The sequence below is a fragment of the Myodes glareolus genome, chromosome 4 (genome assembly GCF_982192425.1).
Source record: "Myodes glareolus chromosome 4, mMyoGla1.1, whole genome shotgun sequence".
NCBI lineage: Eukaryota > Metazoa > Chordata > Mammalia > Rodentia > Cricetidae > Myodes > Myodes glareolus.
The window spans coordinates 85906626-85934137 of NC_142029.1; the positions used below are offsets into that span (position 1 = coordinate 85906626).

Below are 27512 nucleotides of genomic sequence, written 5' to 3' on the forward strand. Positions count from 1 at the left end.
CCATGTGCCTCTACAGGCTGACATCTTCTAAAGAAAGACAAAAATAAATTTGTTTTGGTACTGGGAATTAAACCCAGGAACTCCTTATAGACAAAAACAAAAATGTGAATACCCACTATGTAAGATTCTTCTGTGTGCTAGATGTTCTTATTTATTTATTGTGTGTGTGTTTGTGTGTGTCTGTGACTGTGTTGCGTATAGGCAAACATGTGCCATTGTACCCATGTGGAAGTCAGAAGTCGGTCCTCTCTTTCCTCCTTGTATCTGAGGCAGATGTCTTTTGTTTTTGTAGTTTGTACATCAAGCTATCTGACCTCAAGTTTCTGGGCATTCCTCCTGTCTTTGCCTCTCACCTTAGAAGTGCTGGGGTTACCGATGCTCACTGTTACCTTTGGTTCTTGACGTGGTTTCCAGGGATTGAACTCAGGTTCTTATCAGTCTTGTGAGTAAGGCTGTTACTCACCAAGACCTAGTTTTCCGTAGTTGATTCTGAGTTCTAGAAATGTTATTGTCTAGATTGCTGAGAGTATTCTCATTACTGATTTATAAATCAATTCTGTTTGCCATAGTCTTTCTGACAGGATTTGCTATTTGAACACAGAAGACTTAACTGGGAAAGGAAAGAATATATCCTGTTTGGATAGATGAAATTGTGATAAATTATGTCCTGCTTTATTCATTCATTCATTCATTTATTTCCCAAGACAGGGTTTCTCTGTGTAATATCTCTGGCTGTCCTAGAACTCACTCTGCAGACCAGGCTGTCCTCGAACTCAAAGAAATCCCCTCCTGTTTGCCCTGCTTCATATCTTTGCAGCTCTCTCAGTCCTATGCGTGCTGCCTAGTGATGCTGTCGCAGGTTCATGTGAGTTCATGAGCGCAATGGCTATGCCATGCAGAAAGCAGCGCTTCTCACCACTGCCACCATCTCTTCCAGGAAGTCCCGGGCCTTTGTGGTGTTGACAGAGCCCATTTAGGGCTGACTGTTCACTAATTTGTGACACACTGCTCAGTTTGTAGTCTCTGCACGACTCTTGCTCTTTGTGGGGAAAAGTGCCTCTGGTCAAGATTGAGGGCAGCACTAATCTATGGTTGTAAACACAACTATTTAGGAGCCAGTTTGTCAACAAATCTATTAAGCAGGTTAGTAGTAGTAGATTCTTTCTTAGGGTCTGAGACCTCCAGAACCATGAGCTTTTGGTCAGGTTTACAGTTCCAGACTTGAATTTCCTCTTTTGAAGCAGGTAAGGAGTACAAGAGGGCCTTAGGTGTGGTTGAAGAGGTTTGTTGTAGATGTGAGGGGGAGGATAGCCAGAGACATCTAGAATGGCCCAGACTGAACTGGGCCAGGAGAAGATAGAGAGGGGAGAGAGTGCGAGAAGAAGAGAAAGAGAAAGGAGAGAGAACAGGAGAGGGGCCCAGGAGAGAGCCAGGAGACCAAGAGACTAGGTCCACCAGATGGGCATCAAAATCTAGGTGACTTCTGGTCATCCTGTTTTCACCTCTTAAATGCTAGAAATATAAGATCTGTGCTACATACACAGTTTGGTACAACGTTAATGAAAAAAAAAAACGCTGTTTTAGTTTAGAAATTCAGTACACATTACAGCAGTGTTGCAACTTTGTGTTTAGATCCTGTTTCTGTTTCCTCAAAGATTGATGTGGACTTAGTGATTAATAGACATAAAAAGGGCAATAATTCACAGCAAAGGAACAAGCATCTGTCACAGGATGATGGGGAATAGCTTGTGACTTGAAATATAGAGGTATTGTCTTCATTGGGGTTTTATAGTTGTGAAGAAACACCATGACCAAAACAGCTCTTATAAAAGACAACATTTAATTGGGGCTGACTTACAGTTTCAGAGGCTTAGTCCATTATCCTCATGGTGAGGAACATGGCAGCATGCAGGCAGACATGGTACTGGAGAAGGAACTGAGAGTTATACATCTAGATCCGTAGGCAGCAGAAAGAGACTACTACACTAGGCCTAGCTTGATCATATGAGACCTCAAAGTCTGCCTCCACAGTGACGTACTTCCTCCATCGAGGCCATACCTCCTGGAAGTACCACTCCCTATGGGCCAGGCATTCCAATGCATGAGTCTATGGGGGGGTCATTCCCGTTCAGACCATCACAGGTAGCTTCTAAAAAAAACCAGACATTGAGTATTTTACTTATTATGGTGTCTGGTTAGAATTTTTTTTTTCTGAGATGGTTTCTCTGTGCAACAGTCCTGGCTGTTCTAGAACTAGCTCTTGTAGACCAGACTGGCCTCGAACTCACAGAGATCCGCCTGCCTCTGCCTCCTGAGTGCTGGGATTAAAGGTGGGCGCCACCACCATCCAGTTTATTTGGTTCCAGTTTTTCCCGCCATGTATGTCTTAGATGAAGTAGTTCCTTTATTGTCATTATAATGAGTGGTCTCTCAGTTGGTGCCATGTGTTTAGAAGCCAGTGCTCTAGTCACTGTCCTGTTGCTGTGTAGAGAGAGCATAACCAAGGCCACTTTTATAAAGGGAACATTGAATCGAGGGCTTACTTAGTCACTGTTATACTGCTGTGAATAGACATGACCAAGACAAATCTTATAAAAGGAAACATTTAATACATTTAAACATAAAGATGGTGGTGCACATCTTTAATCCTGGCATTCAGAAGGTAGAGGCAGGCAGATCTCTGTGAGTTTGAGGCCAGCCTAGTTTGCAGAGTTAGTTTCCAGACAGCCAGGGCTACAGAGTGAAAACCAAAGAAAAGAAGAAAGGAAGGAAGGAAGGAAGAAAGACAAAAGAAAAGGAAGCATTTAATTGGAGGGTGGCTTACGTTTTAAAGACTTATTCCATTATTATCATGACTGGGACCATGGTAGCACACAGACAGTTGTTGGAGCCGTAACTGAGACCTTTACATCTTGATCTGAAGGCAGAGAGAAAAATCTCAAAGCCCAAATCCAGTGGCACACTTCAACAAGACCATACCTCTTGATCCTTTAACTCTATCAAGAGTTCCACTACCTGACCTGTGGAGGCCTGTTCTTAATCAAACCACCACAAGGCCTAGTGCTACAGGCCTGTAATCTCAGCTCAATGGAGACTGTGGTAGAAGAATAGCAAGTTCAGTGCCTGCCTGCGCTACCAAGGCCAATTTGAGCAGGCTGGGGGAATATGTATCTCAGAATAGAAGGAATATATCGGGGGTTGGGAATATAGGAGAAAACAGTTTGTGCTTATGATGGCAGTGTTAGTCCTTTTCAGAGAGAAAGGACATAGAGAAGGGAGCAGATGTAAAAATACTATTCACAGAGCTGCAGATAAGGAATTGCCCCCTTATGGGCTTTTTCTCCTCCTGTTCTTTTTTTTCAGATGGATACATATTGTAGGTTTCTAATTTGAAGTTATGCTATTGGGTAAAATGGATTAGAACTTCTGAACTGATGTAGGCTGAAGGCACATAACAGGAAACCCAGTTCTAAGGAACTCTGTTTCTACTGAAAGAAATTTTCGTGTGAAAACAATGGGATTAAAGAAAAAAGAAACAATCGTTTATTCAGAGATTATTGTGTGTGTGCGAGGTATGGTCATAGGTGCTTTCTTATCCATTGTCCCGTTTCACCTTAACTTTTCGGAAGAGAAAACTAAGGCTTAGAGAGGGTCAGTGATGTCTTCAAATAACACATTGAGTGAGCGAGAGGGTGGACGTTTTACTCCCAAACCCACTCTCAATTTGTTTCTTAATGGTTACATGAGTGGTATTCCAATAGACAGGTTAGGCTTTATATTATTATTGTTGTTGTTGTTGTTGTTGTTATTGTTATTATTATTATTATTATTATTATGTGTGTTTATGTATGTGCACTCTTGTAGAGGTCTTCTGTCAAATGTCTTTCTCAGTTACTTCTCTATCTTCCTTTTATAAGACAGGGTCTCTCACTAAACCTGGAGCTCACCAATTGCCTAAGCTGGTAGCCTGTGAGCCCCAGTGATCCTCCTGCCTGCCCTTCATCCCCAGTACTGGAATTAATGGGCACACATGCTCTTGCCTGGTTTAATTTGGGTGTTGAAGTTGCCTATGTACAGCAAAAATGATTACCCATAGAGCTGTCTCTCCAGTTCTGCGAGGTTTAAGATAGGGCCTCTCACAGAGACTTGGGACTTGCTGATTGCAAGCCACCATCTTTGCTCTCTAGTTACCACATAGGGCTTTTTAAGTGACTGTTTGAAGATCAAACTCAGGTCCTCCTGCTCTGTTGCCCCAGACCTAGAAGCAGCTATTATTCTTTTTAAGTATTTTATTTTATTTTTATGTGTATGTGTATAAGTGCCTAAGGTGACCAGAAAAGAGTATTGGATCCCTTGGAGCTAGAGTTACAGGCAGCTGTGAGCTGCCTGATGTGGGTTTTAGGAAACAAACTTGGTTCCTCTGCAAGAACAACAGCACTCTTAATCTCAGTTGTCTCTGTAGCCTCTGGGAGCAGCTTTCTTGTAGGTCTGTTCTGTACTTTCCCAGGTTACTCAGGAATGTGGGAGTCAAGGTACTGAACTGAGAGGACCAACATGCCTTTTTAACCCATTATACCTAGTCTCTTGTCCCAAACTCATTTCTAAGTAGTAGCTCTTGGGAGTCTGGTGTAATACAGAGACTATGTTTTTATGTTTTGCTATTTATTTCTTTTTTCTTTTCTTTTAGAGACAAGGTCTCACTATATAGTCCTGACTGTTTCTGAAACTCAATATGGAGACCAGGCTGACCTTGTAATTCACACAGATCCTTCCACCTCTGCCTCCCAGTCTACTTCTGACATTAAAGACATGCACTACCCATGTATGCCCAGCTGTTTCTTTTATTCTTAAAGAAGTATTTAGTTAAAGATCACTAGATAAGTAGGGATGACCAAACGTTGTTAACATCCCTTTCCAGAATGTGTAAATGGGATCCTCAGAAGTTGGCAGATAGGTTTCCCAATTTATGTAATGAAGGCTATTATAGTTGGAAAGGACGAATGGAAACCATTGAAGTTGCCCTTACTAGGGAAAATAGTGAGCCTAAAACAGTATCACATCACTAACCCTCTTTCAGAGAAATTAGTGCCATCATTAAAAGCTTTAAAGGCAAGGGTGATGGTCCCCATCATGTCTCTCTTTAATTCTGTTTGCCCCATGTAGAAGAGAGATGGAAAATGAATTGACTTTCACAAAGTTAACCATGTAGTAACTCAAATTGTAGCCGCTGTACCAGGTGTAGTTTTTTGTTTATTTGTTTTTTGTTTATTTGTTTCTCTGTGTAGCTTTGGGCACTTGCTCTGTAGACAAGGCTGGCCTTGAATTCACAGAGACCCCCCACCCACCCCCGCTTCCCGAGTGCTGGGATTAAAGGTGTGTGCCACCACCACTCAGCTAAGTAGAAATTGATGATAAATGTCAACCAGATAACTGTGTGATCTGAGTGACCCATTATGAGCTGGGTATTATCTGATGCACCAAGCCATAAAGTTGGATGTACACAGCAGTAGTCCATCATCAAATGAAGTAGGGCCTGAGGGCACAAGTTTCATAAGAAATTGCTTTTTGTCATGGTTTTTTTTTGTTTGTTTGTTTGTTTGTTTTTTGAGACAGGGTGTCTCTATAGCTTTGGAGCCTGTCCTGGAACTAGTTTTTGTAGACCAGGCTGGCCTCGAACTCACAGAGATCCACCTGCCTCTGCCTCCCAAGTGCTGGGATTAAAGATGTGTGCCACCACCGCCTGGTGTGTTGTGGTGTTAATCATAGCATTAGAAAGCAGTCTAGAACATGCACTGTATTGAATTTTTTTTTTTAATTTAGTTTTTTTCGAGGCAGGGTGTCTTTGTAGCTTTAGGAGCCTGTTCTGGAACTAGTTCTTGTAGACCAGGCTGGTCTCGAACTCTTCCAGCCTCTGCCTCCCGATTGCTGGGATTAAAGGCATGCGCTACCACCGCCTGGCTGGATTTTTTTTTTTAATGTGATTTCCAGTGATCAAATTCATATTATTCTTGCACAGGAAGTGCTTTTACCCGTGGAAGCATGTTGCTGACCTTAGAAGGTATGTTTATTAAGAAGAAGTGAGAACAACTCCCAACTCTAGGAGGGCTTCCACAGGAGGAATTTTCAGCATTGCACATTTAAAGAATTTTATTATAGGACTGGAGAGATGACTCAGCAGTCAAGAGCACTGAGGACAAGGGGCAATTCCTAGCACCTATATATTAGCTCATAACTCTCTGTAACTCTGGTTCTGGGGGATCTGGTATGCTCTTCTGACCCTCTTGGACTCTGCACACATGTGATACATAGACATGCATGTAGGCAAAATACCTATATACATAAAATAAAAATAAATCTTTAAAAAATTAGTTTTACTTGTTTTTTTATTTTTGAAATGGAAGGTCTCATATATCTGAGTTGGCCTGGGATTCTCTGAGTGGTAGGATTGTAGGCATGTCCTCCCATACCCAGTTTATGTGCAACTACTCTACCAACCGAGCTACCTCTCCAGCCTTATTTATTGAGATCAGACCTCACGAACATTTCAGGCTGGCTTTGAAATCGCTGTCCTCTGACTCATCTTGAACTAATGGTAATCCTCCTGCCTTAGCCTCCTAAGTGTCAGGATTATAAGTGTATGCCACTCACTTCCAATCCTGTTGGTTTTCTTCTCTCTGATACCATTATTTCAGCAGTATGTGGATGACGTCCAGTATGTTACCTACTTAATATCCAGATTTCCTTGTTGTTTTATGGCAGGTTTTCAAGTACCTGTGCCCTTGTTGCCATAGTCAGGAACTTTATTGTTGTTTCTTTTTAATCTAAATATGATTGTAGCCTTTAATACCAGCCCTTGGGAAGCAGAGGCACGGGGATCTTTAGGAGTTCAAGACCAGCCTGATCTCCACAGGCATTGTAGGCTAGTTAGGGCTACGTATTGAGACTCTCAAGCAAAAATCCCACGTCAAAATAAGTCCCCAAACCCAAATAAACATGAGTTTGGGAGTGTAATTAAACTTGCAATCTTTTGATTGTGCTGGAACAGTTTTACTTTTACTGGAAGAGTCAGCCGAAGGGCTTTATAAGTGATAGTACTAGTTTTTCAGTGCAGTAATTTAGGCCTTTTCCCAATCCCAAGGTCTTTTTCCCAATCCTTGCTGCTGCTCAGAACCCTAGATGAAGTCCAACACAGACCTTGAGTTGGAATCGTTTCTAAACTGTGACTCATCTTTTGGTTTGTTGTTTTTTTTCCACCAGGAAATGCACTGAGTATTAATTTAAAGAATTTCAGTTATCCCTCTTAATGAGTATGTTGCTTGTTGGAGTTGCTAGGACATGCTTTTCTGGTAATCCACAGGCCACCAATGAGTGTATATATGTTCATTGGTTGTGCATAATCCATGTGTAAGAAGATATGTAAGTCTGCCTCATATCTGAATATGTGAAGATAAGACCATCCTTTTTGACTTCTTTCAGGGGTTCATCTGTTTCACCAGAGGGATGGAGATGCAGGAGGTTGAGGCTGAATAAAACAGGTGGTGTGGATGTGTTTGAATCTGTAAATATCACATCACTGTTTACAGTACATTGGTCTCTCTTCGTGCAGGGCCTTGTACTAGCCAAACCAGGAGGAATTGTTCCCGTGCTTAAAGCCAAGAACAACATCCTGACCAGCAGGGGGACAGAGGTCAGCTCTAGGCAACAGCTATTGGAGGATTTTTGCAAAGAGAAATCCAAAAAAAAAAAAAAAACCCAGAACTTTGGAACTGAGTTTATTAAAAAGAAGAGAAAGTGTAGAAAAGAACGCTTGATCTTAGCCAAAAGGCTGAGGACTGAGAAGAGGAGGGCCATGACTACACCGTGTCTTCAGCATTTAGGATGTTCACAGTCAGCAGAATGGGGTGGGCGCCAGAATTGCAGTGTCTCAACAGTGGAGAGATGGATGATAGCCAAAATGTGCAAAGTTTCAGTTACATCTGCATAGGGGGTAGTTACAGATAATAGTAAGGTGCTGCATACTTTACGGTTTTTTTTCCTTTTTTTAAGTTAGTATAAGGGCACAGAGAAAGGCTGGCTTAGTAAGCCTAACACAAGGTACTGGCCTCTAGAAGCCTTCTATAAATGTCAATTGCTTTATGTTTTTCACTGTAATTATGTTTTTAATCTCACCAGACTGATGAATTGCTGATATTATGGCTACAATTTAGCTTATCATTCTACCATACCTTAAACATTTTTAACTGCTTCATTCAAGCTAAATTGACAGGGGCTGAGGAGATATTCCAGTTGGTAAAATGCTGCAAGCATCAACACCTCAGCTAGATCCTTAGGGCCCATGTAGTATAGCTGGCTATGGTGGAACAGATTTGTAATTCCAGTACTTGAGAAGTTGAGACTTTTGGGCCCCAGCAGCTTGATCAGCCACATTAGCCAGTTATCAAGCCACAGGCCAAGTAAAGGCCTTATCTCAAAATAAGGTGGGCAGTGACCATAAGACAACACCTGAGGTTGACCTCTAGTGTATACACACACACACATACTCACCCCCCACCCCTATACACCTACTTTAAAATTTTAAGAACACATTTCAAATGTTTACATCACAAAAAATTATTTCAATTAGTAAATAGGTAATTTGCTTGATTTAATCATTCTACACTGTATAAGTATGTGTGTATATGTAGGTATAAAAAATCATGCTGTTCCCCATAAACATATCATTTGTCAGTACACATGAAAACAATACAAATTAAAAACATGAAACATTGTCTCTGCAGTGAGTTAAAAAACAAACAGGTGGTGCACACCTTTAATCCCAGCACTCGGGAATTCAAGGCCAGCCTGGTGTATAGAGAGTTCCAGGACAGCCAAGGCTACACTGAGAAACCCTATCTCAAACAACCCTGCAAACAAATAAAAACTATACCCTGTGTGTGGTTATCCACGTCTTTAATCTTAGCAGTGGCAGGGAGAGGGGGAGTGAGGAGGAGTGGAGCAGAGGCAGGTGAAACTATGTGGATTTAAAGCTAGCCTGGTCTGCAGAGAGTTCCCAACCAGCCATGGTGTCATAGTGAGATTATGTCTCAAAAAAGAAGAGAAAAACGGTAAGATGGACTTCAAAGGAAGTATATGAAAACTGTGTGCAACTGCCACTCTGGTTGGCCTGTTACTTGATATGTACACCAGGCTGGCTTGGAATTTGTGGAGATCCTTCTGCCTCTGCCTCTAAAGCATTAGTGTTACAGATATGAGACATCACATCTGGCCTTGTTTTGTAGTAGTTGCCTGGGAGTTCAAACATTTTATTTTAGAGCAGCAGTTCTCAGCTGGTGGCTCACAGCTCCTTTAGGTTTGCGTGCCACATACCCTGCATATCAGATATTTACAATTCATAACTGTAGTAAAATTATAGTTATGAAATAGCAGTGGAAGAATTTTATGGTTGGCTCACCATAACATAAGGAATTATATTAAAGGATTGCAGCATTAGGATGGTTGAGAACTTGTCTTCTAGAGGAAGGTTCTTTAAAGCTCAGAAAGTTCCAAGTACTAAAAACATTTCTTCTAAAGTAAACAACTCACAAGTCTCAAGAAATTCTTGAAACTAACAAGGTACACAGGGACCCTCCTCCTTCCTCATATACAGCCCCCCCCCATTTCCCTCTTATAGAAATAGGAACGGTTGTTAGAGGTAAGAGAGGAGGCAGAGTTTGGAGGGGGCTTTCTGATCTGTTGTGCTACCTCAAGTTGTGCAGAGAGCTCTACCAGTGCAGCTTTCCAGTATCATCACTCAGGTTGTGGTTGATGCAGTTGCCTTTGAGTTAACTGTCCCTGCTCCTCTGATTAATCACAGTAAAGTAATTGGTTTTCCAAATTGCTCTTTGTGTAATTGTCACTTTTGTCTGGAGTTGATTACTTATCCAGGCTGAGTAGACATTAGTTTTCATCTCCACAGTAAGTCTCACCTTACTGTTAGGGTTAGGCTAGGTTTTTCACAGTGAAAGGTCATCTTACCAATTGTGTATGTGTTGATCATATCCCCTTTTTATCAATACAAAGTTTGATATATGTTCTCACAGCTAAGCAACAAGAAAGATGTGTTCTCTTACCCTAGTGTTTTATTTACAAACAACATCAGAAATCCATTATAAAAGTAGATTTAAAAGGTGATTTGTTAAATTGGGCATGGTTGCACATGCCTTTAATTCATCATTTGGGATGCAGGAATAGGAGGATCTCTCTGAGTTCCATGCCAGTCTGGTTGGTTTACATAGTGAGTTCCAGGCCTGCCAGAGCTACACAGTGAAACCCTTTCAAGAAAAGTGTAAAAGGTGACTGGTTCATCAAAAAACACACCCCATTTGTGGCCCTTCTGGCCTACTGGGGCTTTGTTTGGGCTTCTGTGCTTGCTTTTCTTCTTTCTTTCCTCATTTTGATGCTGGCCACTCACTAGAAGGTGGAACTCGACGGTGGAATACAAATGCTTTTCTTGGGGAACATTCTAAATTTGTTCTCTTATCTTCTCTGAGATTCAGTGCTGTGGTCTGGCTTCGGGTGGCTGAGGAACAGTGTGTCTTCTGAATGCTTTTCTTGGTGGTCTGCTTCTTGACTCCATGCCCTGTGCTTATTAGTTTTTCTGCTTCTCTTTCCCAGTGGTGTGTGGCATTGCCTCACTTGCAGAGCTCTAAGACTCACTGTGCTCCAGGCCTTGGACTTTCCCCTGGTTTAGAAAGGTCTTTTGTGCTTTCCTAGAAAATTGGGGATGAATCAGGTGCTATTTGGTAAGGTATGCTGATCCTTGTGGGATTCTAGTTTGATAGTTGTTTAAACAGGATGTAGCAATTTGGATTGGGTTTGGGAGGGAGGATTGTTGCCAAGTCTCTGAAATAGGCCATTGACCTTATCCTTTACCCCTTATTTTCCTTTTGTTTGTTTGACTGGGTCTCTTATGGCCCAGGCTTGACTTCTGTGTCTTTGAACAGTTCCTGATCCTCCTATCTCTCCTTCCCAAATGCTGGGATTGTGGATATATGCCACTATACCCAAGTCTCCTTTACTTTCCTACCCTGTCTTTGAGATGGGATTTTGCTATGTAGCCTTTGATTGACTGTGTAAACCAGGGTGGCCTAGAATTTAGGGCCAATTCTTCTGCCTTTCTTTGCTTCTTTAGTGCTGAAATTTCAGGCACATATAAAAAAAAACCCCTTATTTCACGACCCTCCTCTTTTGAGGAAAGGTCTCAATTATATAGTACTGCCTGTCTTACTTAATATGTAGAACAGGGTAGCCTCAAACTCCCAAAGATCTGTCTGCCTCTATGATGGGATTAAGGGCGTGTACCATCATGCCTAGCCTCGCCCCCTTATTTTTCATCAGAAGTTAGTGAAGAGAGATTTCCCTAGTCTGTGGTCACATAGTAGGCTGGGTGTCATGCCTTTGGAGCAGCTTCAAGTTTAGTATTTTTCCTCGGCATTGGTGGTAGTTGAAGAGAAAAGTATAGTTTAATATGAGTAAACACATCTTTTTGTTGTTATTTTTTCAAGTCAGGGTCTCACTAAACAACTATGACTGTCTTGGAAATCACTGTGTAGACCATGCTGGCCTTGAACTCACAGAGATCCTCCTGACTCTGCTTCTTAAGTGCTGGGACTAAAGACGTGTGCTACTATGCTCAACTGAGTAGGTACATCATAATTGTGAGTTGATTGATAGATAATATGGGTATAGTTAAAATTCAGCAATTTTGTCATTTTCTGGACTAATAACAAGAAAAGCTTCTAGAGGGTAGAACAGAATCACAATGCAGTGAACTTTTAGCCATTCAAAATATACATGCACAAAAATCCCAACTTAAATTATTCTAAAATGGCCAAGTGATGATGGTGCATACCTTTCTTCTCAGCACGCGCAGAGGCAGACAGATCTCTGTGAGTTGGAGGCCAGCCTGGTCAACAAGAGCTATTTCCGGGTTGGAGAGATGGCTCAGTCGTTAACGGCTAGGCTCACAACCAAAAATATAAGAGTTAGGTTCCCAGCACCACCACGGCTGTCTCTCCCAGCCACCTTTTTTTTTTTTTTTTTTTTTTTTTTTTTTTTTTTAGTTAAAAAAAAAAAAAGAGCTATTTCCCGGACAGGCTCCAAAGCTACCCAGAAACCCTGCTCGAGGTGGGGAGGATTCTAAAATGAAGAAATAGCTGTTTTGGGTAAAGCCAGAGTACTGGCAGAGTGCTCTAATCCCAACTCTAAGGAGGAGTTATTTCTCATTATTTCTTCGTGGGTCCCAGATCTGTTTCCTCTCTCTGATTTGATTCTACTTTCTGGCCTAAAATGTAAAGAATATTATTTCTTGGGGCTGAGAGATGCCTCAGAGGTTAAAAGCACTGACTGTTCTTTGGTCCTGAGTTCAATTTCCAGCAACCACATGGTGGCTCACAACCATCTATGATGAGATCTGGTGCCCTCTTCTGGCCTGCAGGGATACATGCAGCCAGATGCTGTATACATAATTAATAAATAAATCTTTTTTTTTTAAAAAAAAAGAATATTATTTCTTCATGTGTCCCAGACTTGTTTGCTCTCTCTGAGTTGACTCTACTTTCTAGCATAAAATGTAAAGAATAAAATTACACAAATTTTAACCCTTTTAAAATATTTTTTAATGCTTTGTTTATTATGTATACAGTGTTCTGCCTGTATGCTGGAAGAGGACACCAGACCTCATTATGTGGTTGTGAGCCACCATGTCGTTGCTGGAAATTGAACTCAGCACCTTTGGAAAAGCAACCAGTGCTTTTAACCTGAGCCATTTCTCCAGCCCCTTAAAATACTTTTTAAATTAAAATTTAAAATTCCTTTTATTTATTTGTATGTGTACTCATTCGAGCATGTAGAGGTCAGAGGACAATTTGCAGGGATCTTCTTTTCCTTCTCCCGTGTGGGACCTGGTGATTGAACTAGTGGCAGGTGTTTTTACATGCTATTTTTTTTTTTTTTTTTGAGACAGAGTCTCATGTAGTCCAGAATACCCTAAAACTTGATAAGTACCTGAGTCTTGTTTGGGGGACAAATAATAATCTTTGCCTGCTGTCTCTTTTATATTTCCAAAATATGTTCTCTTCTTACTAATTATTCTTTCTTTTTTTATTAAACAGGCTACCAAGCAGTTTCTTGAGGAGATCAACAAGTGGACAGTTCAGTACAATGTTTCTCCACTCTCTTGGAACGTGGCTGTCAAGTTCCTCATGGCCAGAAAGTTCGATGTGCTTCGTGCTGTAGAGTTGTTTCACTCCTACAGAGTACGTGGGTCAGGGCTACCCTGTGCTGTAATGTGGTCTGTAGCAGTTGAGCTAAGTATTGCTGTTCCTTCTGCTCTCCTCACACACACTGAGCTCTAGTTCTCTCCCGTACCTGTTAAAAATGAATCAATGGCCAGGTGGTGGTGGCTCACGCCTTTAATACCAGCACTCGGGAGGCAGAGACAGGAGGATCTCTGTGAGTTTGAGGCCAGCCTGGTCTACAAGAGCTAGTTCCAGGACAGGCTCCAGAGCCACAGAGAAACCCTGTCTCGAAAAAAGGATCAACGTCCAGCAGCTGTGAGAGCTGAGATTGGATTGGCCAGTTCCTGGAAACAGTCTTTATGTACCCAGAGTTTGCTACTCTGGGAGGCTAAGGAAGTACCTCGGTATTGGCCTGTGACAACTCCTTCTTGGAGTCTGAGTCCTTGTTCTTTTCTGCCTCCTGGCTGACCTATTTGGTGCACTTCACAGGTGTGTGAGGTCCTTTGAAGTTTTACAAAGCTTAGGTGGGGGGATATTAACTCTAGAAAAGAAAAACAGGTATATTAGCTAGGTTCTGTTCTTAGAAGTTACCTTTTATTTTAATTTTTAAGAACATTTTTTTACTTTATGTGCATTGATGTATGTGTGAGGGTGTCAGACTTGGAGTAACAGACATTTGTGAGCTGTCATGTGGGTGCTGGGAATTGAACCTGTATCCACTGGAGAATGACCAGTACTCCTAACCGCTGACTGCCTCTCCAGCCCCCTTGTTTTGTTTTTTTTGACACAAGGTTTCTCTATATCCTGGAATTCACTTTGTAGACCAGGCTGGCCTCAACTCACTGGAGTTTCTCTGCCTCCCGAATTGCTGGACCAAAGGCATGCACCATCATGCCTGACTCCATAGCTACAATACTAACAGTGCCATGATTGCTACCTAGAAGAGAGAGTAAATACACTCACAGATGTGTTCTGATAAGAGAGTAGTACTCTGGAAGAGCATTTAGCTAAGCAAAGGAAGCATTCCTAAAAGAAATAGCTTCTAGCTGGACATAGTGGGTCGCTCCTTTAATCCTAGCATTCAGGAGGCAGGGGCAGTTGATCTCTGTGGATTCCAAGCCAAGCCTATTCTATGTAGTGAAGTCTAGGTCAGCCAGGGCTGAATAGTGAGTGGCACCTTGTTTCAAAAACAACCAAACCAAAAAACCACACCTAAAGGATGAGTAATAATCAAGTCCTGGTGAAGTATGGTAAAGAAAGCAGTGTGGGCTGGAGCGATAACTTAACTGTTAAAGGTTTACAACCAAAATACAAAAAACTGTAAGTTCAGATGCCCAGTGCTGCAAAGTAAAATTTAGCAAAGCCAGAATGTTTAGTAGGAGTCAAGTTATGGTAAGAGACTGAGAGTGCAGATCAATAAAGCCAGGTCGTTAAGGCCTCAGAAATCCATTAGTAATACAAACAACATGGTAGAGTTTTCCATATTTGCATTCCAGAAAGATTTTGACACAGTAGTTTTTGGAGACTGTATCTCAGCTGTTATCCTGGAGCCAGAAAAGTCAGTTTGAAGACTGTTTTATTTACAAGGAGAGAGAATGGCAGTATTATTAAGCACATAATGTCAGGGGAGGTGGAGAAAAGTAGACAGAGCTGCTTAAACTAGTGTGTGAGGAGGAGTGGGTATCTGGATTGGGACTAGTGAGTCAAGATCAGTGCTGGCCTTCATTAATTTAGGAGACAGGACAGTGGGGTGGGCTCATGGTAGAAAGAAGGGCATAATTTTAATTTTTCTGTGCCTGTGGGATACCCAAATAGACATGTCTGTCCTTAAAGCAGATAGAATCTGAGCATGGGCTATAGAAAAGAAATCTGCCCTAGAAATAGAGTTTTCTGAATGACCAAACTAGAGCGACCATTGGAGGCATCAGAGCAGAGTTCCCGATAGGTAACTCTGGACAGAAATTGTGGTAACAGTTAACTGCCCTGGAATGCTAAGACATGTTACAAAGGAACTCACAATTCATTTAGTTGATTTTTAACGTGCCTTAGCTCCAAGCTATGTAAAGTTGTTCTGGATATATCATATTTCCATATTAATTCATCTCTTTATTATTTCCTTTTTAGGAAACAAGAAGGAAGGAAGGCATTGTGAAGCTGAAACCTCATGAGGAACCTCTCCGTTCTGAGATTCTCAGTGGAAAATTTACCATCTTGGTGAGTCTTTAGAACCTGTCTGTGCTTTGTTACTTTCTCTTGTCCTATTTGGATTTTTTTGCCTAGGTTCCTTATCAACACATTTCCTACTAAATTATTCTAATAATAATTGAATAATTACTAATTGAAAATTACTAGTTATTAATAATAGTTGAATTATTGAGCTTTGGAGCAGTAGACTTAAACATTTTTCTTCATTGATCCATCTAAGTTGTCGGTCAGCATCTTGGGAAGGCTAACAGTGTGTCAGGGCATAGCATACCCTTACCTAATGGAAGCTCTCGTTTATAGAGATCTCTTGGTCTCTCAGATGAATATGTAATAATATGTTTAAGGTAGCATGGAAACCATTATCTTGATCTGTTTTTCTCCATCCTGTCTGGGAAATTAGTTACCAATCCAATGCAGAATTATCCTTGGATTTCTCTGCAGTTGAAGAAAATATGATTTTTTTTTTAAAGCCACAAGAATATGGTTCTAGGAAATGCTGATAGGATCAGACGTGGGTAATGATAGCATTTCTCCCTTTATGGAAGAACAGATGCAAAACAAGAAAGTTTTGTTAGAACTGTTCTTGTCATATGTCAACTCTTTATCCAGGATAATAAGTCTAAAAGATTGCTGTGATTTTTTTTATTATTATTATTTGATTTCTAAATATTTCTTGTTTATTTGCTTTAGAATGTTCGAGATCCAACTGGAGCCTCCATTGCCCTTTTCACTGCCAGGTTACATCATCCTCACAAGTCCGTCCAACATGTGGTACTTCAGGCCTTGTTTTACTTGCTAGACAGAGCTGTGGACAGGTGAGCACTGAGATTGTCTTATAGTTATTACCTCATTAGGAAAGTGACAGTTTTGAATTGATAAAATTCAGAAGTGCTCCTACCATGTTCCTAGGATACAGCCTAAACAGTCTCTAAGTAGAAAATACCTCATGTTGTGAGTGTTTATTCCTAGCACCATCCTGATGCTGGATGCTCTTTGTTTGCATTCCCTTGCCTATTTTAGGATTAACAGAAGCTGAGAAAGACAATTCATAACAGTTGTTAATACATTGAGGATAGAGGAAAGAGCCTGTTGATTCCGTGTGTGTGTGTGTGTGTGTGTGCGCGCGCGCGCGCGTGTGTGTGTGTGTGTGTGTGTGTGTGTGTGTGTATTAATATAAGGCATCCATATGCTATCATTAGGCTAAATCCTAATCTGTCTTTTTTTTTTTGAAAAATATTATTAACCTTTCACTTTGAGATACAGTCTGTCTTAGTTGCCCAGGCTGGGCTTGAAATCATTCTATAGCTTAGTCCAGATATGAACTTGCTGTCCTTCTGCTTCAGCATTTCAAATAACAGAGGTTATAGGCCTGTAACACCAGACCTAGGTCATCTATTTATTGTTTTTGTTCATATTAAAACCCTCTGGGTGCTAGAGATATGGCTCAGAAATTAAGAGCACTGGATGCTCTTCTAGAGGACCCAGGTTCGATTCCCAGCACCAGTTAGATGGTGACTAACAACCATCTGCAACTCCAGTTCTAGTACATCCGATATACATGCAGGCAAAACACTCACATACATGAAATAATAATAATAATAATAATAATAATAATAATAATAATAATAATAAATGCTACCACCAGCAACTCTCTGGGATAACCTGGGGATATACGGGGGTAGCTACTTGTCTAGCAGGTGGAAGACCCTAAGTTCTTTCTGTAGTATGGAAAAACAAAGATATAACAAGCCAGGCCCAGGCAAATCTCTGGTTTTGAGGCCAACCTGCTCTACAGAGCTTGTTCAAGAACAGCAAGGCTAGCTGGGTGGTGGTGGTGCACACCTTTAATCCCAGCACTCGGGAGGCAGAGGCAGGCAGATCTCTGTGAGTTCGAGGCTACCCTGGTCTACAAGAACTAGTTCCAGGACAGGCTCTAAAGCTACAGAGAAAGCCTGTCTCGAAAAACCAAAAAAAGTTTATAAACAAGAACAGCAAGGCTACACAGAGAAACCCTGTCTTGAAAACCAAAAAACAAACAAACAAACAAACAAAAAACCAAAAAAACCAAGCCAATCAAACAAACAAACACCAAGCCAGGCCTAGTGGTATCTACAGTCGTAGCATTCAGGAAGCAGAGGCAGGAGGATCACCTCAAATTTAAGGTTTGCGAGGTCTATATAGTAAGTTCCAGGCTAGCTAAGGCTACATAGAGAAAAATTTGTCTTGATAAAAACTAAACCAAAACAACAAACCAATCTGGAAGCTGGGGTTATGTGGCTCGCTGGTGGAGTGCTTGCCTAGCTTGCCTATTGCCCTGTCTTCCTAGCACTACAAAAATAATTAGCTAGCTGGGTTGGTGCATGCCTTTAATCCCAGCATTCTGGAAGCAGAGACTGGTGGGTCTTTGTGAGTTTAAGGTCAGCTTGGTCTACATAGTGAGTTCTAAGCTATCCAAAGCTATAAGGTGATTCCCTGCCTCACAAAAAGAGTGTGTGTCAGGGGTTGGGGTGCCGGGAGATGACTTAGCAGTTTTGAGTACTGGATCAGAGGACTGGATCTCTATTTCCAACAACCATTGGTAGCTCCAATCCCAAGGGTATCTGACACCATCTTTGACTTCTGTGGTTACTAGACATGTGGTGTACATACATGCATAGAGGCAAAACGCTCTTTTCATATAAGCTTGGGGACCTGGAAGGAAGAGGGAGCTGACTCTTAGGAGTTGTCTTCTGCCTGGTACATGCCTCTCCTCCCTACCCATGATGATAATAATTCTAATAACCTTTTGGGTCATAAAAGCATGTAAAGATCTCGTTTAACTTTGAATGAAATATTTGTATTGAATTAAATGTTTGTTAATTGGTTTACAGCTTTGAAACTCAAAGGAATGGATTGGTGTTTATCTATGACATGTGTGGTTCCAATTATGCCAACTTCGAGCTAGATCTTGGCAAGAAAGTCCTAAACCTGCTGAAGGTAAGGTTGTAAAGGGGAAATCCTTTTAAGTCTCGCTCTTGCTCTCAAACTAAAACAATTACAACATAAAGCGAATAAAAAACTGAAAAGGAAATAATGAAAATGAACAATCTCAGGGAAATTCTTAGTTATAAAAGTGTCCTTTTCCAGAGTTTTGTGGAACAGTAACTCATAAAGGCCTACCCATGGGAACTGTGAGAAATGCCAGCCAACAGGAACTTTCTAGACATGTACTGGTCAACTCAGGGTAAAGTGTGTTTTGCATTTTACTTAGTGCGTCACTTCAGTGCATGTGAGTTCATTTGGTCTACCCCTTCTTCATGTAGAATTACATACATATACAGATGTGTGTAAGTCCTATACACATAGTTTCATAGTTCCTTATCCCTAAGTCCTAGGCCTAGTGACTTGTTTTGTAAATGTATGTATACATGTATGTGTGTGTATGTGTGTGTACAGGTGCACTTGTGTGCTTGTTTATGTGGAGGAGAGCAGACAACCTTACGTGTCATCCTCAGGCATGTTATCTACTTTTTTGAGACATAGTCTGTTATTGACCTACAGTTCACCAGTTAGGCTAGACTGGCTGGCTAACATGCCCCAGGGATCCTCCTGGTTTTGCTCCAACCCCTCGGATTATAAATGTGTGACACTACACTTAGCAATTTTGCATTAGTTCTAGAAAACGAATTAAGATCCCTGTGCTTATGGGGTAAACACACTACCCACTTAGTTAACTTCCCCAGCCATAAAGGTATTTTTGCTTTTTTATTTTAAAAGGTGATGCGGTAGGGCTGAAGATATAGTTAACAAAAGTATGGTCATAGTAATGGTTGAGGACTCACATCTTGATCCAATAGCTGGAGAGGAACACGCTGGGATTTGTATTAGTCTTTTGAAACTTTGAAGCTTGCCCTCAGTAATACATCTTCTCTAACAAGGCCACACTTCCTAATTCTTCCCAAACACTTCACCAACATGGAAACAATTACTCAAATATGGGGCCATTCTTATTCATTCTACTAGAATTGGCTGCATGAGACCATGTCACAAATAATAGTACCCCCACATACAGAAACTTCATTATAATGTATAACTATTTAATATGATTAAGGAAGATTGAATGACATCAAATAAATTGTGCAAGCCAGCTATGGTGACACATGCCTATAATCTCAGCACTCATGGTAGGAGTTCAAGATCACCCTGGACTACATAACCAGATCCTTTGTCTCAGAAAACGAAAATAAAAATGCACAAGTGAAATAACATAACTGTTCAGGAGTTGGGAGTGTAGCTCAGTTGGAGAGTATGCACTTGACATTTGTGATGTGTATTGTCATGGGCTTATAAAACTAGCACTTGGGAAGCTTAGGCGGGAAGTTTGCCAAAGATTTAGGGCCGGAATGGGCTACATATGAGTGCCATCACAACCCAGGCTGACTGTAGACAATACCCTGTTTTCAACTAAGGTAAAACAGCAAAACAAAACAAAAATATTTGGGCCAGGTTGTCCTAGAACAGGATAAAAGCAGAGGCAGATGGATCTCTGTGAGTTCAAGGCCAGCCTGAACTCCTTAGCAAGTTCCAAACCAGTCAGAACAATATAGTGAGACCCTCTCTCGGCAGGGTGTGGGGGTGGAGGGGCATTTGTGTTTCTAGAATAGCATTACAGAAATCCAATTGACTAAAGGATATATGTACATTTTAAAGAATATATAATGGGCTGGGCGGTGGTGACACATGCCTTTAGTTCCAGTTCTCAGGAGGCAGGGGCAGGACGATCTCTGTGAGTTCGAGGCCATCCTTGTCTACAAGAGCTAGTTCTAGGACAGGCTCCAAAGCTACAGAGAAACCCTGTCTCAAAAAAAGAAAAAAGAGGGAAGAGATGGCTCAATGGTTAAGAGGCTCCTAGAGAACCAGGTTCATGTCCCATCAAACACACGGCAGCTCACAACTGTTTGTGGTTCCAGCTCTCCAGGTATCCAGCATCCTCGCAGCAATTCACATAACATAAAAAATTTTTAATTAAAATAAAAGGATATATAATGGAAATGTTGGACTCTAGTGTCCAAACCGAGAAGGAGTCGCCCCCAGAGACCACCTCATATACCACAGCCGATGCAAAAGCATGAGGATTTTATTAATTCTGTCATGACAGGGTCCCTCAGCATTCGGGAAGCCGAGAGACCCCGACTAGCTGGTACAGTCTACTTTTAAAGGAGAAGGCCTCATAGAAACAAGAGGGATTGTTCCTTGACCATTATGATTGGCTTATTCGAAAAGGGCTAATACCAATAATTGACTGGAGAACTATTGTCAGATCAGGGAGGTAAGAGGTCATTTTGACCCCGTTTCCCAGGGGACTGAGTCAAAACATACGTGTATGGGTAATTGTTCAGGAACTGAGTACGTGCATGTGTAGCTGTTAGGTCCTTGGTTCCCAGGGGAGGAGGGGAAGCACTAAGGCACGAAGGCTGAGAGGGTTCAGAAATGGCTTCAGAATTGTCTTAAAGTCTTACAGAAATTGCCTCCTAAAGACACCATCAATGAGCAGGTCTACCAAGTCTGAATGAAAAAGCCTTTGAAGGGGCTGGAGAGATGGCACAGAGGTTAAGAGAACTGACTGCTGTTCCAGAGGTCCTGAGTTCAATTCCCAGCAACCACATGATGACACACACCCATCTATAATGAGATCTGGTGCCCAGAATACTATATACATAATAAATAAATTAAAAGAAAAAGAAAAAGCCTTTGAAGAACTTTGTTGTATAGTCTGTGTAGAGAGTGATTGTAAATTTCTCAAATTTAGTAGAACCAAAACTAACTGGAGCCCAGTAGTGGTGTCACATGCTTTTAATCCCATCACTTGGGAGGCAGAGGCAGGCGATCTCTGTGAGTCCAAAGCCAGTCTGGTCTACAGAGTAAGCTCCAGGACAGCTGGGGCTACACTAAGACAAAGAAGCAAACAAACACTCAACTGAAAAGACAGAGAAAAAAGTGAAATTGAGAGTGGTTTATTCAAAATGGAAGAAAAATTAGGGTAGGAGTTTTTTTTTTTCCCCTGGAGACAGGGTTTCTCTGTGTAACTTTGGAACCTGTCTTGACACTCACTCAGTAGACCAGGCTAGCCTTGAACTCACAGAGGTGCCTGTCTTGTCTCTGCCTCCTGATTGCTGGAATTAAAGATGTGTGCCACTGCCTGACCAATTTTTTTTTTTTTTTTTTTTAGACCAGGCTGACCTTGAACTCACAGAGATTCTCCTGCCTTTGGCTCCTGAGTGCTAGGATTAAAGGTGTGTGCCACCACTGCCAAGCCATATTTTTTGTTTTTTGAGATTGGGTCTTTCCCAGGGACTTGGGGCTCATTGATTATTAGGCTAGGCTGCTGGTTAGTGGGCCTCGGGGATCCATCTCTTTGTCTCACTTGTGCTGGTATTACATGCCTGGGTTTTTATGTCGGCACTGGAGGTTGAATTCCGGTCCTCTATACTTGGATGGTATGTGTTTTACGGATTGAGCCATCCCTCCAGCCCCCTGATTTCTTATTACATGGGAACCCTGCCCCCAAGAAAGGCTGGAATGTTAAAAATTGGAATGAAGCAAAGCACTGTGGCTTAGCAGTGATATGCCATCTTTATGTCTTGTAGACACAGGATTATCTCTTTTTTCCCTCTAAGAGTAGTTTAGACTATTTCCTTTTCTGAGACCTAATTTGTACTTGTACACACTTAATCATATTTATTTATTTATGTATTTATTTTGTGGTGTTTAGTATCAAACCTAGGTCATGTGCATGCTAAACACACACTATCACTGAGTTATACCTCCAACCTAGGTTGTGTATCTTGGTTTAATAAATAAACAAGTGGAGAAAACACTAAAAATAGAAATATTATAGATGGGCAGTGGTTGTGCACACCTTTAATCCCAGCACTTGGGAGGCAGAGGAGGCGGATCTCTGAGTGTGAGACTAGCCTGGTATATAGAGGATGTTCCAGGACAGGCTCCAAAGCTATGCTGAGAAGCCCTGTTTTTAAAAACAAAATATAACAAATAAAAGAAATATTATACACACACACACACACACACATGCACACACACACATATCAAACTAAAACTTATATAAATAAAATGTGTATCTTCAGTTTATTAAAACCCTAGGTTTTAATAAGCTGAACTTTTATAGGATGCATATGTATGTGCTGGTGTGTGATATGTGTAGCATAAACAGAAAAGTCAGGGCTGCGAGATGACTCAGTGGGTAAAGGCTATTGCTGCAAAAGCCTTGTGGCCTGTGTTCAATACCCAGAATCCATATGGACACTGTGGAACTTATGCACCCACTCATCAATAATAAAAAATAAAAGAATAATTTGTGATCCCTCAAGTGTATGGTTGACATGAATGTAACACCCATTTAAAGGTGATCAGCTTCTAGCTTCTTTCTTTCTTTTTTACAAGACAAGGAAAATAAAATTTTATTTATTCATGAAACTGTACATAGCAAAACATAATTAATAACTTCAATGTTGTACTGTCCAATTTTCAGTTCTTAAGTAACATTATTTACCACATAACTTTCAAAATCCGGTCCAGTGCATCAAACAGAATTAAATAAAAGCATTTCCTCTGGTAATGGTTTGTTCACGGTGACTCACAGGTCTGTGAAGGACCATCACTTAAGGAGGCTCTGGGTTAGAATCACAGGATAGCTGAATTTCTGGTCACAGAGGTCTTAGCCCTGGTGTATGCAAATGTTCTACAAGGGTATGGTGCGCACAGGCACGATCTTCCTCAAGCCTCTCAGAGCAGCACCCTCCTGCTGTGGGCACTGCATCTCCGGGGTTGACTTTGAAGATGTGTACATGATGGTGTGTGATTTCTTACAATCTCCTTTTTCCAGTGTGCTTGTAGTTTCTTTCCTTTCTTTCACCTCTGTTGAAAGCTTTGATTCTGCAGATGGGTAATGGACCGTCCATGAGCTTTACACATTTCTTCTCCGTCTTTGGCTGCATCTGCAGAGGTGGACTCTTACGAGGAGAGAGGCTAGCTGGCTGAATGGCTGAAGAGGCCAGCAGTCCCCTCTGCACAATGCTATCATTTAAGCTATTAAGGCAGGACTCTTTCTCCTCTCTCTGAAGTAGCAGTCTAGAAACTTCCCCAATGGTGCTGGCAGCAGGTGTCTCTTCTGAGGGGTTACATCCAATGGCAGCACCTCACACCTCTTTCTGAGCACAGGCGCTTCAGTTTTCTCTTCAGGTTTAGGTTCGTACTTCAGCTTTGATTCATCTAACTTAGCTCTCAGTTTTATATTTTCACTTTCTGAAAGCTGCAGGCATCTTTCATTCGCAAACAGTTTCCGGTCAGTATCCAGGGTCCGCTGGCTCTCAAACATTGCCTTCATTCTCTGTGTGGATAGCTCCCCTTTTGTGCTTTCGTTTTCTTTTTTTAACTTATCAAGATTTAGTTGAAGTAAATATGCATAATAGGTGCTGTCTTCTAGAGAACGAGGGCTGGCCAATGCGGAAGGCCTGGATTCCATACTTTCATATAAGGTCTGAAATTTCTCCAGATTTTTAATTTCACCTAAAAGGGGTTTTATTTCATCATTCTTCTGTTCCAACATGGCAAACAACCGTTCCTGCTGTTCCAACTCAGTTTGAGATCCCCGCCTCCTCAGCAATGTGGAGATTTGTAACTTCATTTTGTTCATCTGCTCGCTGGTGAATGCATTGTGTTTCTTCAGCAACTGATATTTGACTTTCATCAAATTGAGCTGGTGTACCATAGCCACCCTTCGATCATCCACTTCTGCAAACAGGGAGTTGCCTTTACTGTTGGGATCTAAGGCTTGCTGAAGCGCGTGACCCAATTGCACCTGAAGATCTTGTTTTCTACGAGAGCTTTCTCTAAGGCGTTATAATACCACACCACTTCCTTCTCTTGCTCCTCTTTTTCTTCTTGAAGCCAGCCGGTCTACCCGATGCATTAAGGAAGCATTGGAACATTCTAGTTGTTCTTGTTTCCACTGCAGCTCGTTTACCTCTTCTTGGGGTCTTCACATCTTCCATTTCATTTAGCTCAGTCTGAAGAGCCAGCACCTCCAAAGACATGCTATTGAGCATGTGCTGCTCAGACATTAGCCGGAACTCTTCCAATTTGTGGGCGAGAACTTCCTCCTGGTGGTCCAGCTTCTGCTTCAGCTGCTTCTCACTTAACCTCGCTTCATCTAATTCCATTTTCAGTTTCTCTAACTTATCTTTAAGGTCGTTCACTTCCTGCCGCTAACTTCTGTTTAGCTGCATCTCTAACTGCTCCAGCTGCATTTTCTGTTGTTGTTTCAAAGCTTCACATTCACAGCTCAAACTTTCTAACATTCCATTCTTGTGCTCAGCTTCTCTTTGAAGGGCATACTTCTCTTGGTTATAACCCTCAGTAACAGTCATCATTTCTTCATGACATTTACCCAATTGATTCTGCAATTCAGTTTGCCTCTCCAAGAGCTGTAAGCCGTACTGTGTAGCTTTCAATCGCTTCTTTTCACACTCTTTGAGTTTGCTTCGAAGACCTGTGATCTCTCTCTCCATGCTTTCTGTTTTCAGCCTACTCCCAGCTCATGCTTCCCAGTGCCGCAACCAGAGACTTGTCCAGAAAGCACCGGGTGCCCAGATTCGTGTCGGTACATCCACCTCAGCACAAAAAAAGCTGTCCTTCTAGTTTCTTTCTTTTAATCATTGCATGCCTACCAATTTGTCTGAATTGCTCTGTCAAGTTTCTGTGTTGACTATGAATGAAGAAGAGTGAAAAGAAGCCATGCTTTAGGCCATACAAGTATCATTGGTTTTAACTCCTCATACATTTTCTCTGCAGGGAGCTTTTCCGGCTCGTTTAAAGAAGGTGCTGATTGTAGGAGCACCCATATGGTTCCGAGTGCCGTATTCTATCATCAGCCTGCTCCTGAAGGACAAAGTCCGGGAGAGGGTAAGGCAAGCCAGCCTTTTCTTATTGGAGGCAGATAAGTAGATTCTAGTGTCTGCCGGTGAGCTCTTGCCAATTACTCTTCTGCCTTCAAAGAATCCTCCTGTTTATTCCCCCAGAACGTTTTCTGCTCCTGTATTCATTCACACCCTCCATGTAGTCCTTTGCTTGGGACAGAATACCCCTTCACTATCCACACATTTGTTGTGGTTATGGTTTATCTGACTCCTTATTCACAACACCTTGAGTAAACAGTATTGAACCAGTGTGTCCCAGAAGTATTTTTATTTTTTAATAATTTATTTAACGTTATTTTATGTGTGTTGGTGTGAAGGTATCAGATCCCCTGGAACTGGAGCTACAGACAGTTGTAAGCTACCGTGTGGGTGCTGGGAATTGAACCTGGGTCCTCTGGAAGAACAGCCAGTGCTTCCAGCCACTGAGCCATTTTTCCATTTCCCACAGAAGTATATTAAGGATTATATAATTTCCAAAGTTGATTTGGTACTGCATAAGGCACTATTAATATTTAACAGTATTTAAATGTTGGGAGTGTAACTCAATGTCAGCATTGCTCAAGGGTCTGGATATAGTCCCTAATACCCCAAACCAAAACCAAGACCAAAAATTAGCATTTAATATAATTATGTTACTGAACTGGTATTAGAATTTATTTGGGGCTGAGCATGTAGCTTGGTGGAAGAGTACTTAGCTAGCTTATAAAAGGTTCCTAGAGTCTGTCTCTACACAGAGAGACAGACAGAGAGACAGAGAGGTTTATTTACTGGAAAGTACTATTAAGTCCCTGTGACCTTCAGAGTGGTGGGGAGGTCTCTCCTGAGTTTACTTGTCATTCTGTAGTTGAGGCCGGCTAATAGCTCCTCACTGGGTTCTAGCAGGCTTTCACAATAGTCTTCCATCTCAGCCTTTCAAGTACTACTCAAGTACCGTGAGCATCTCTGGGTATTGCTTTTTTTTTTATTTATTTATTATGTATAGTGTTCTGCCTGCATGTATCCTTGCAGGCTAGAAGAGGGCACCAGCTCTCATTGCAGATGGTTGTGAGCCACCATGTGGTTACTGGGAATTGAACTCAGGATCTCTTAAATAGCAGCAAGTGCTCTTAATTGCTGAGCCATCTCTCCAGCCTGTATTGATTTTTCTTAAGGCATTTTCTTATTGTTTCCATTTAAAAAATGTTTATATTACTACTACTACTACTGCTACTACTACTGCTACTGCTACTGCTACTGCTACTGCTACTGCTACTGCTACTGCTACTGCTACTACTACTAAGTTTTAATTTTCCCCGAAACAGGGTTTCTCTGTGTAGTTCTGGCTGTCCTGGAACTCACTCTGTACACCAGGCTGGCCTCCAACTCACAGAGATCCGCCTGCCTCTGCCTCAAAAGAGGGCATTGGATCCCTTGGTTCTGGAGTTAAGCCATGTGGATGCTGGAAATTGAACTGAATCTTAACTATTTAACATCTCTCCAACTCGTATGAGCTGGTTCTTTAACAGGTAGAAGAAGAAAGGGAACAGTTTTTTAAGAAGAGGTTGGGGTGGAGTGCTGGAGTGATGCCTCAGTGGTTAGAGTGTGTACCCGAGTTAGGTTTCCACCACCCAAGTTGATTGACCCCTCACTATATCTGCAATTCCAGGGATCCAGTGCCCTCCTCATCTGTACATGGTTTACACACACACACACACACACACACACACACACACACACACACACACACAAACAATTTAAAAAATAATTAAGAAGAGGCAGTGGGGAGTTGGAGAGATGGCTGAGAGGTTAAGAGGTTAAGAATGCTGGCTGCTCTTCCAGAGGACCTGAGTTTAATTTCCAGAAACCATATGGTGCCTCACAACCATCTATAATGAGATCTGGCGCCCTCTTCTGGCACGTAGTATTCATGTATACATGTAGTTATACAGGTAGGACACTATATATAGTAAAGAAATATTTTTTTTTTTTTAAAGTAAGAGGCAGGGGCTGGAGAGATGACTCGGTGATTAAGAACACCGACTGCTCTCCAAGAGGGCCCAGGTTCAGTTCTCAGTGC

General features: G+C 41.6%; 1 protein-coding gene and 1 pseudogene across 1 annotated transcript in view; one reads left to right on the plus strand and one right to left on the minus strand.

Moving 5' to 3' along the window:
* The window catches only part of Ptpn9 (protein tyrosine phosphatase non-receptor type 9), a 77157-nt gene that overhangs the window by 23436 nt on the left and 26209 nt on the right, over positions 1–27512 (plus strand). Inside the window, exons 2-6 of the mRNA XM_085689711.2 lie at positions 13152–13295; positions 15402–15491; positions 16173–16297; positions 18353–18458; positions 25332–25442. Coding sequence (XP_085545837.1) covers positions 13152–13295; positions 15402–15491; positions 16173–16297; positions 18353–18458; positions 25332–25442 — 576 coding nt within the window. The remainder of the gene's footprint in view (positions 1–13151; positions 13296–15401; positions 15492–16172; positions 16298–18352; positions 18459–25331; positions 25443–27512) is intronic.
* Positions 23221–25048, minus strand: LOC125388692 (protein Spindly pseudogene; annotated as a pseudogene).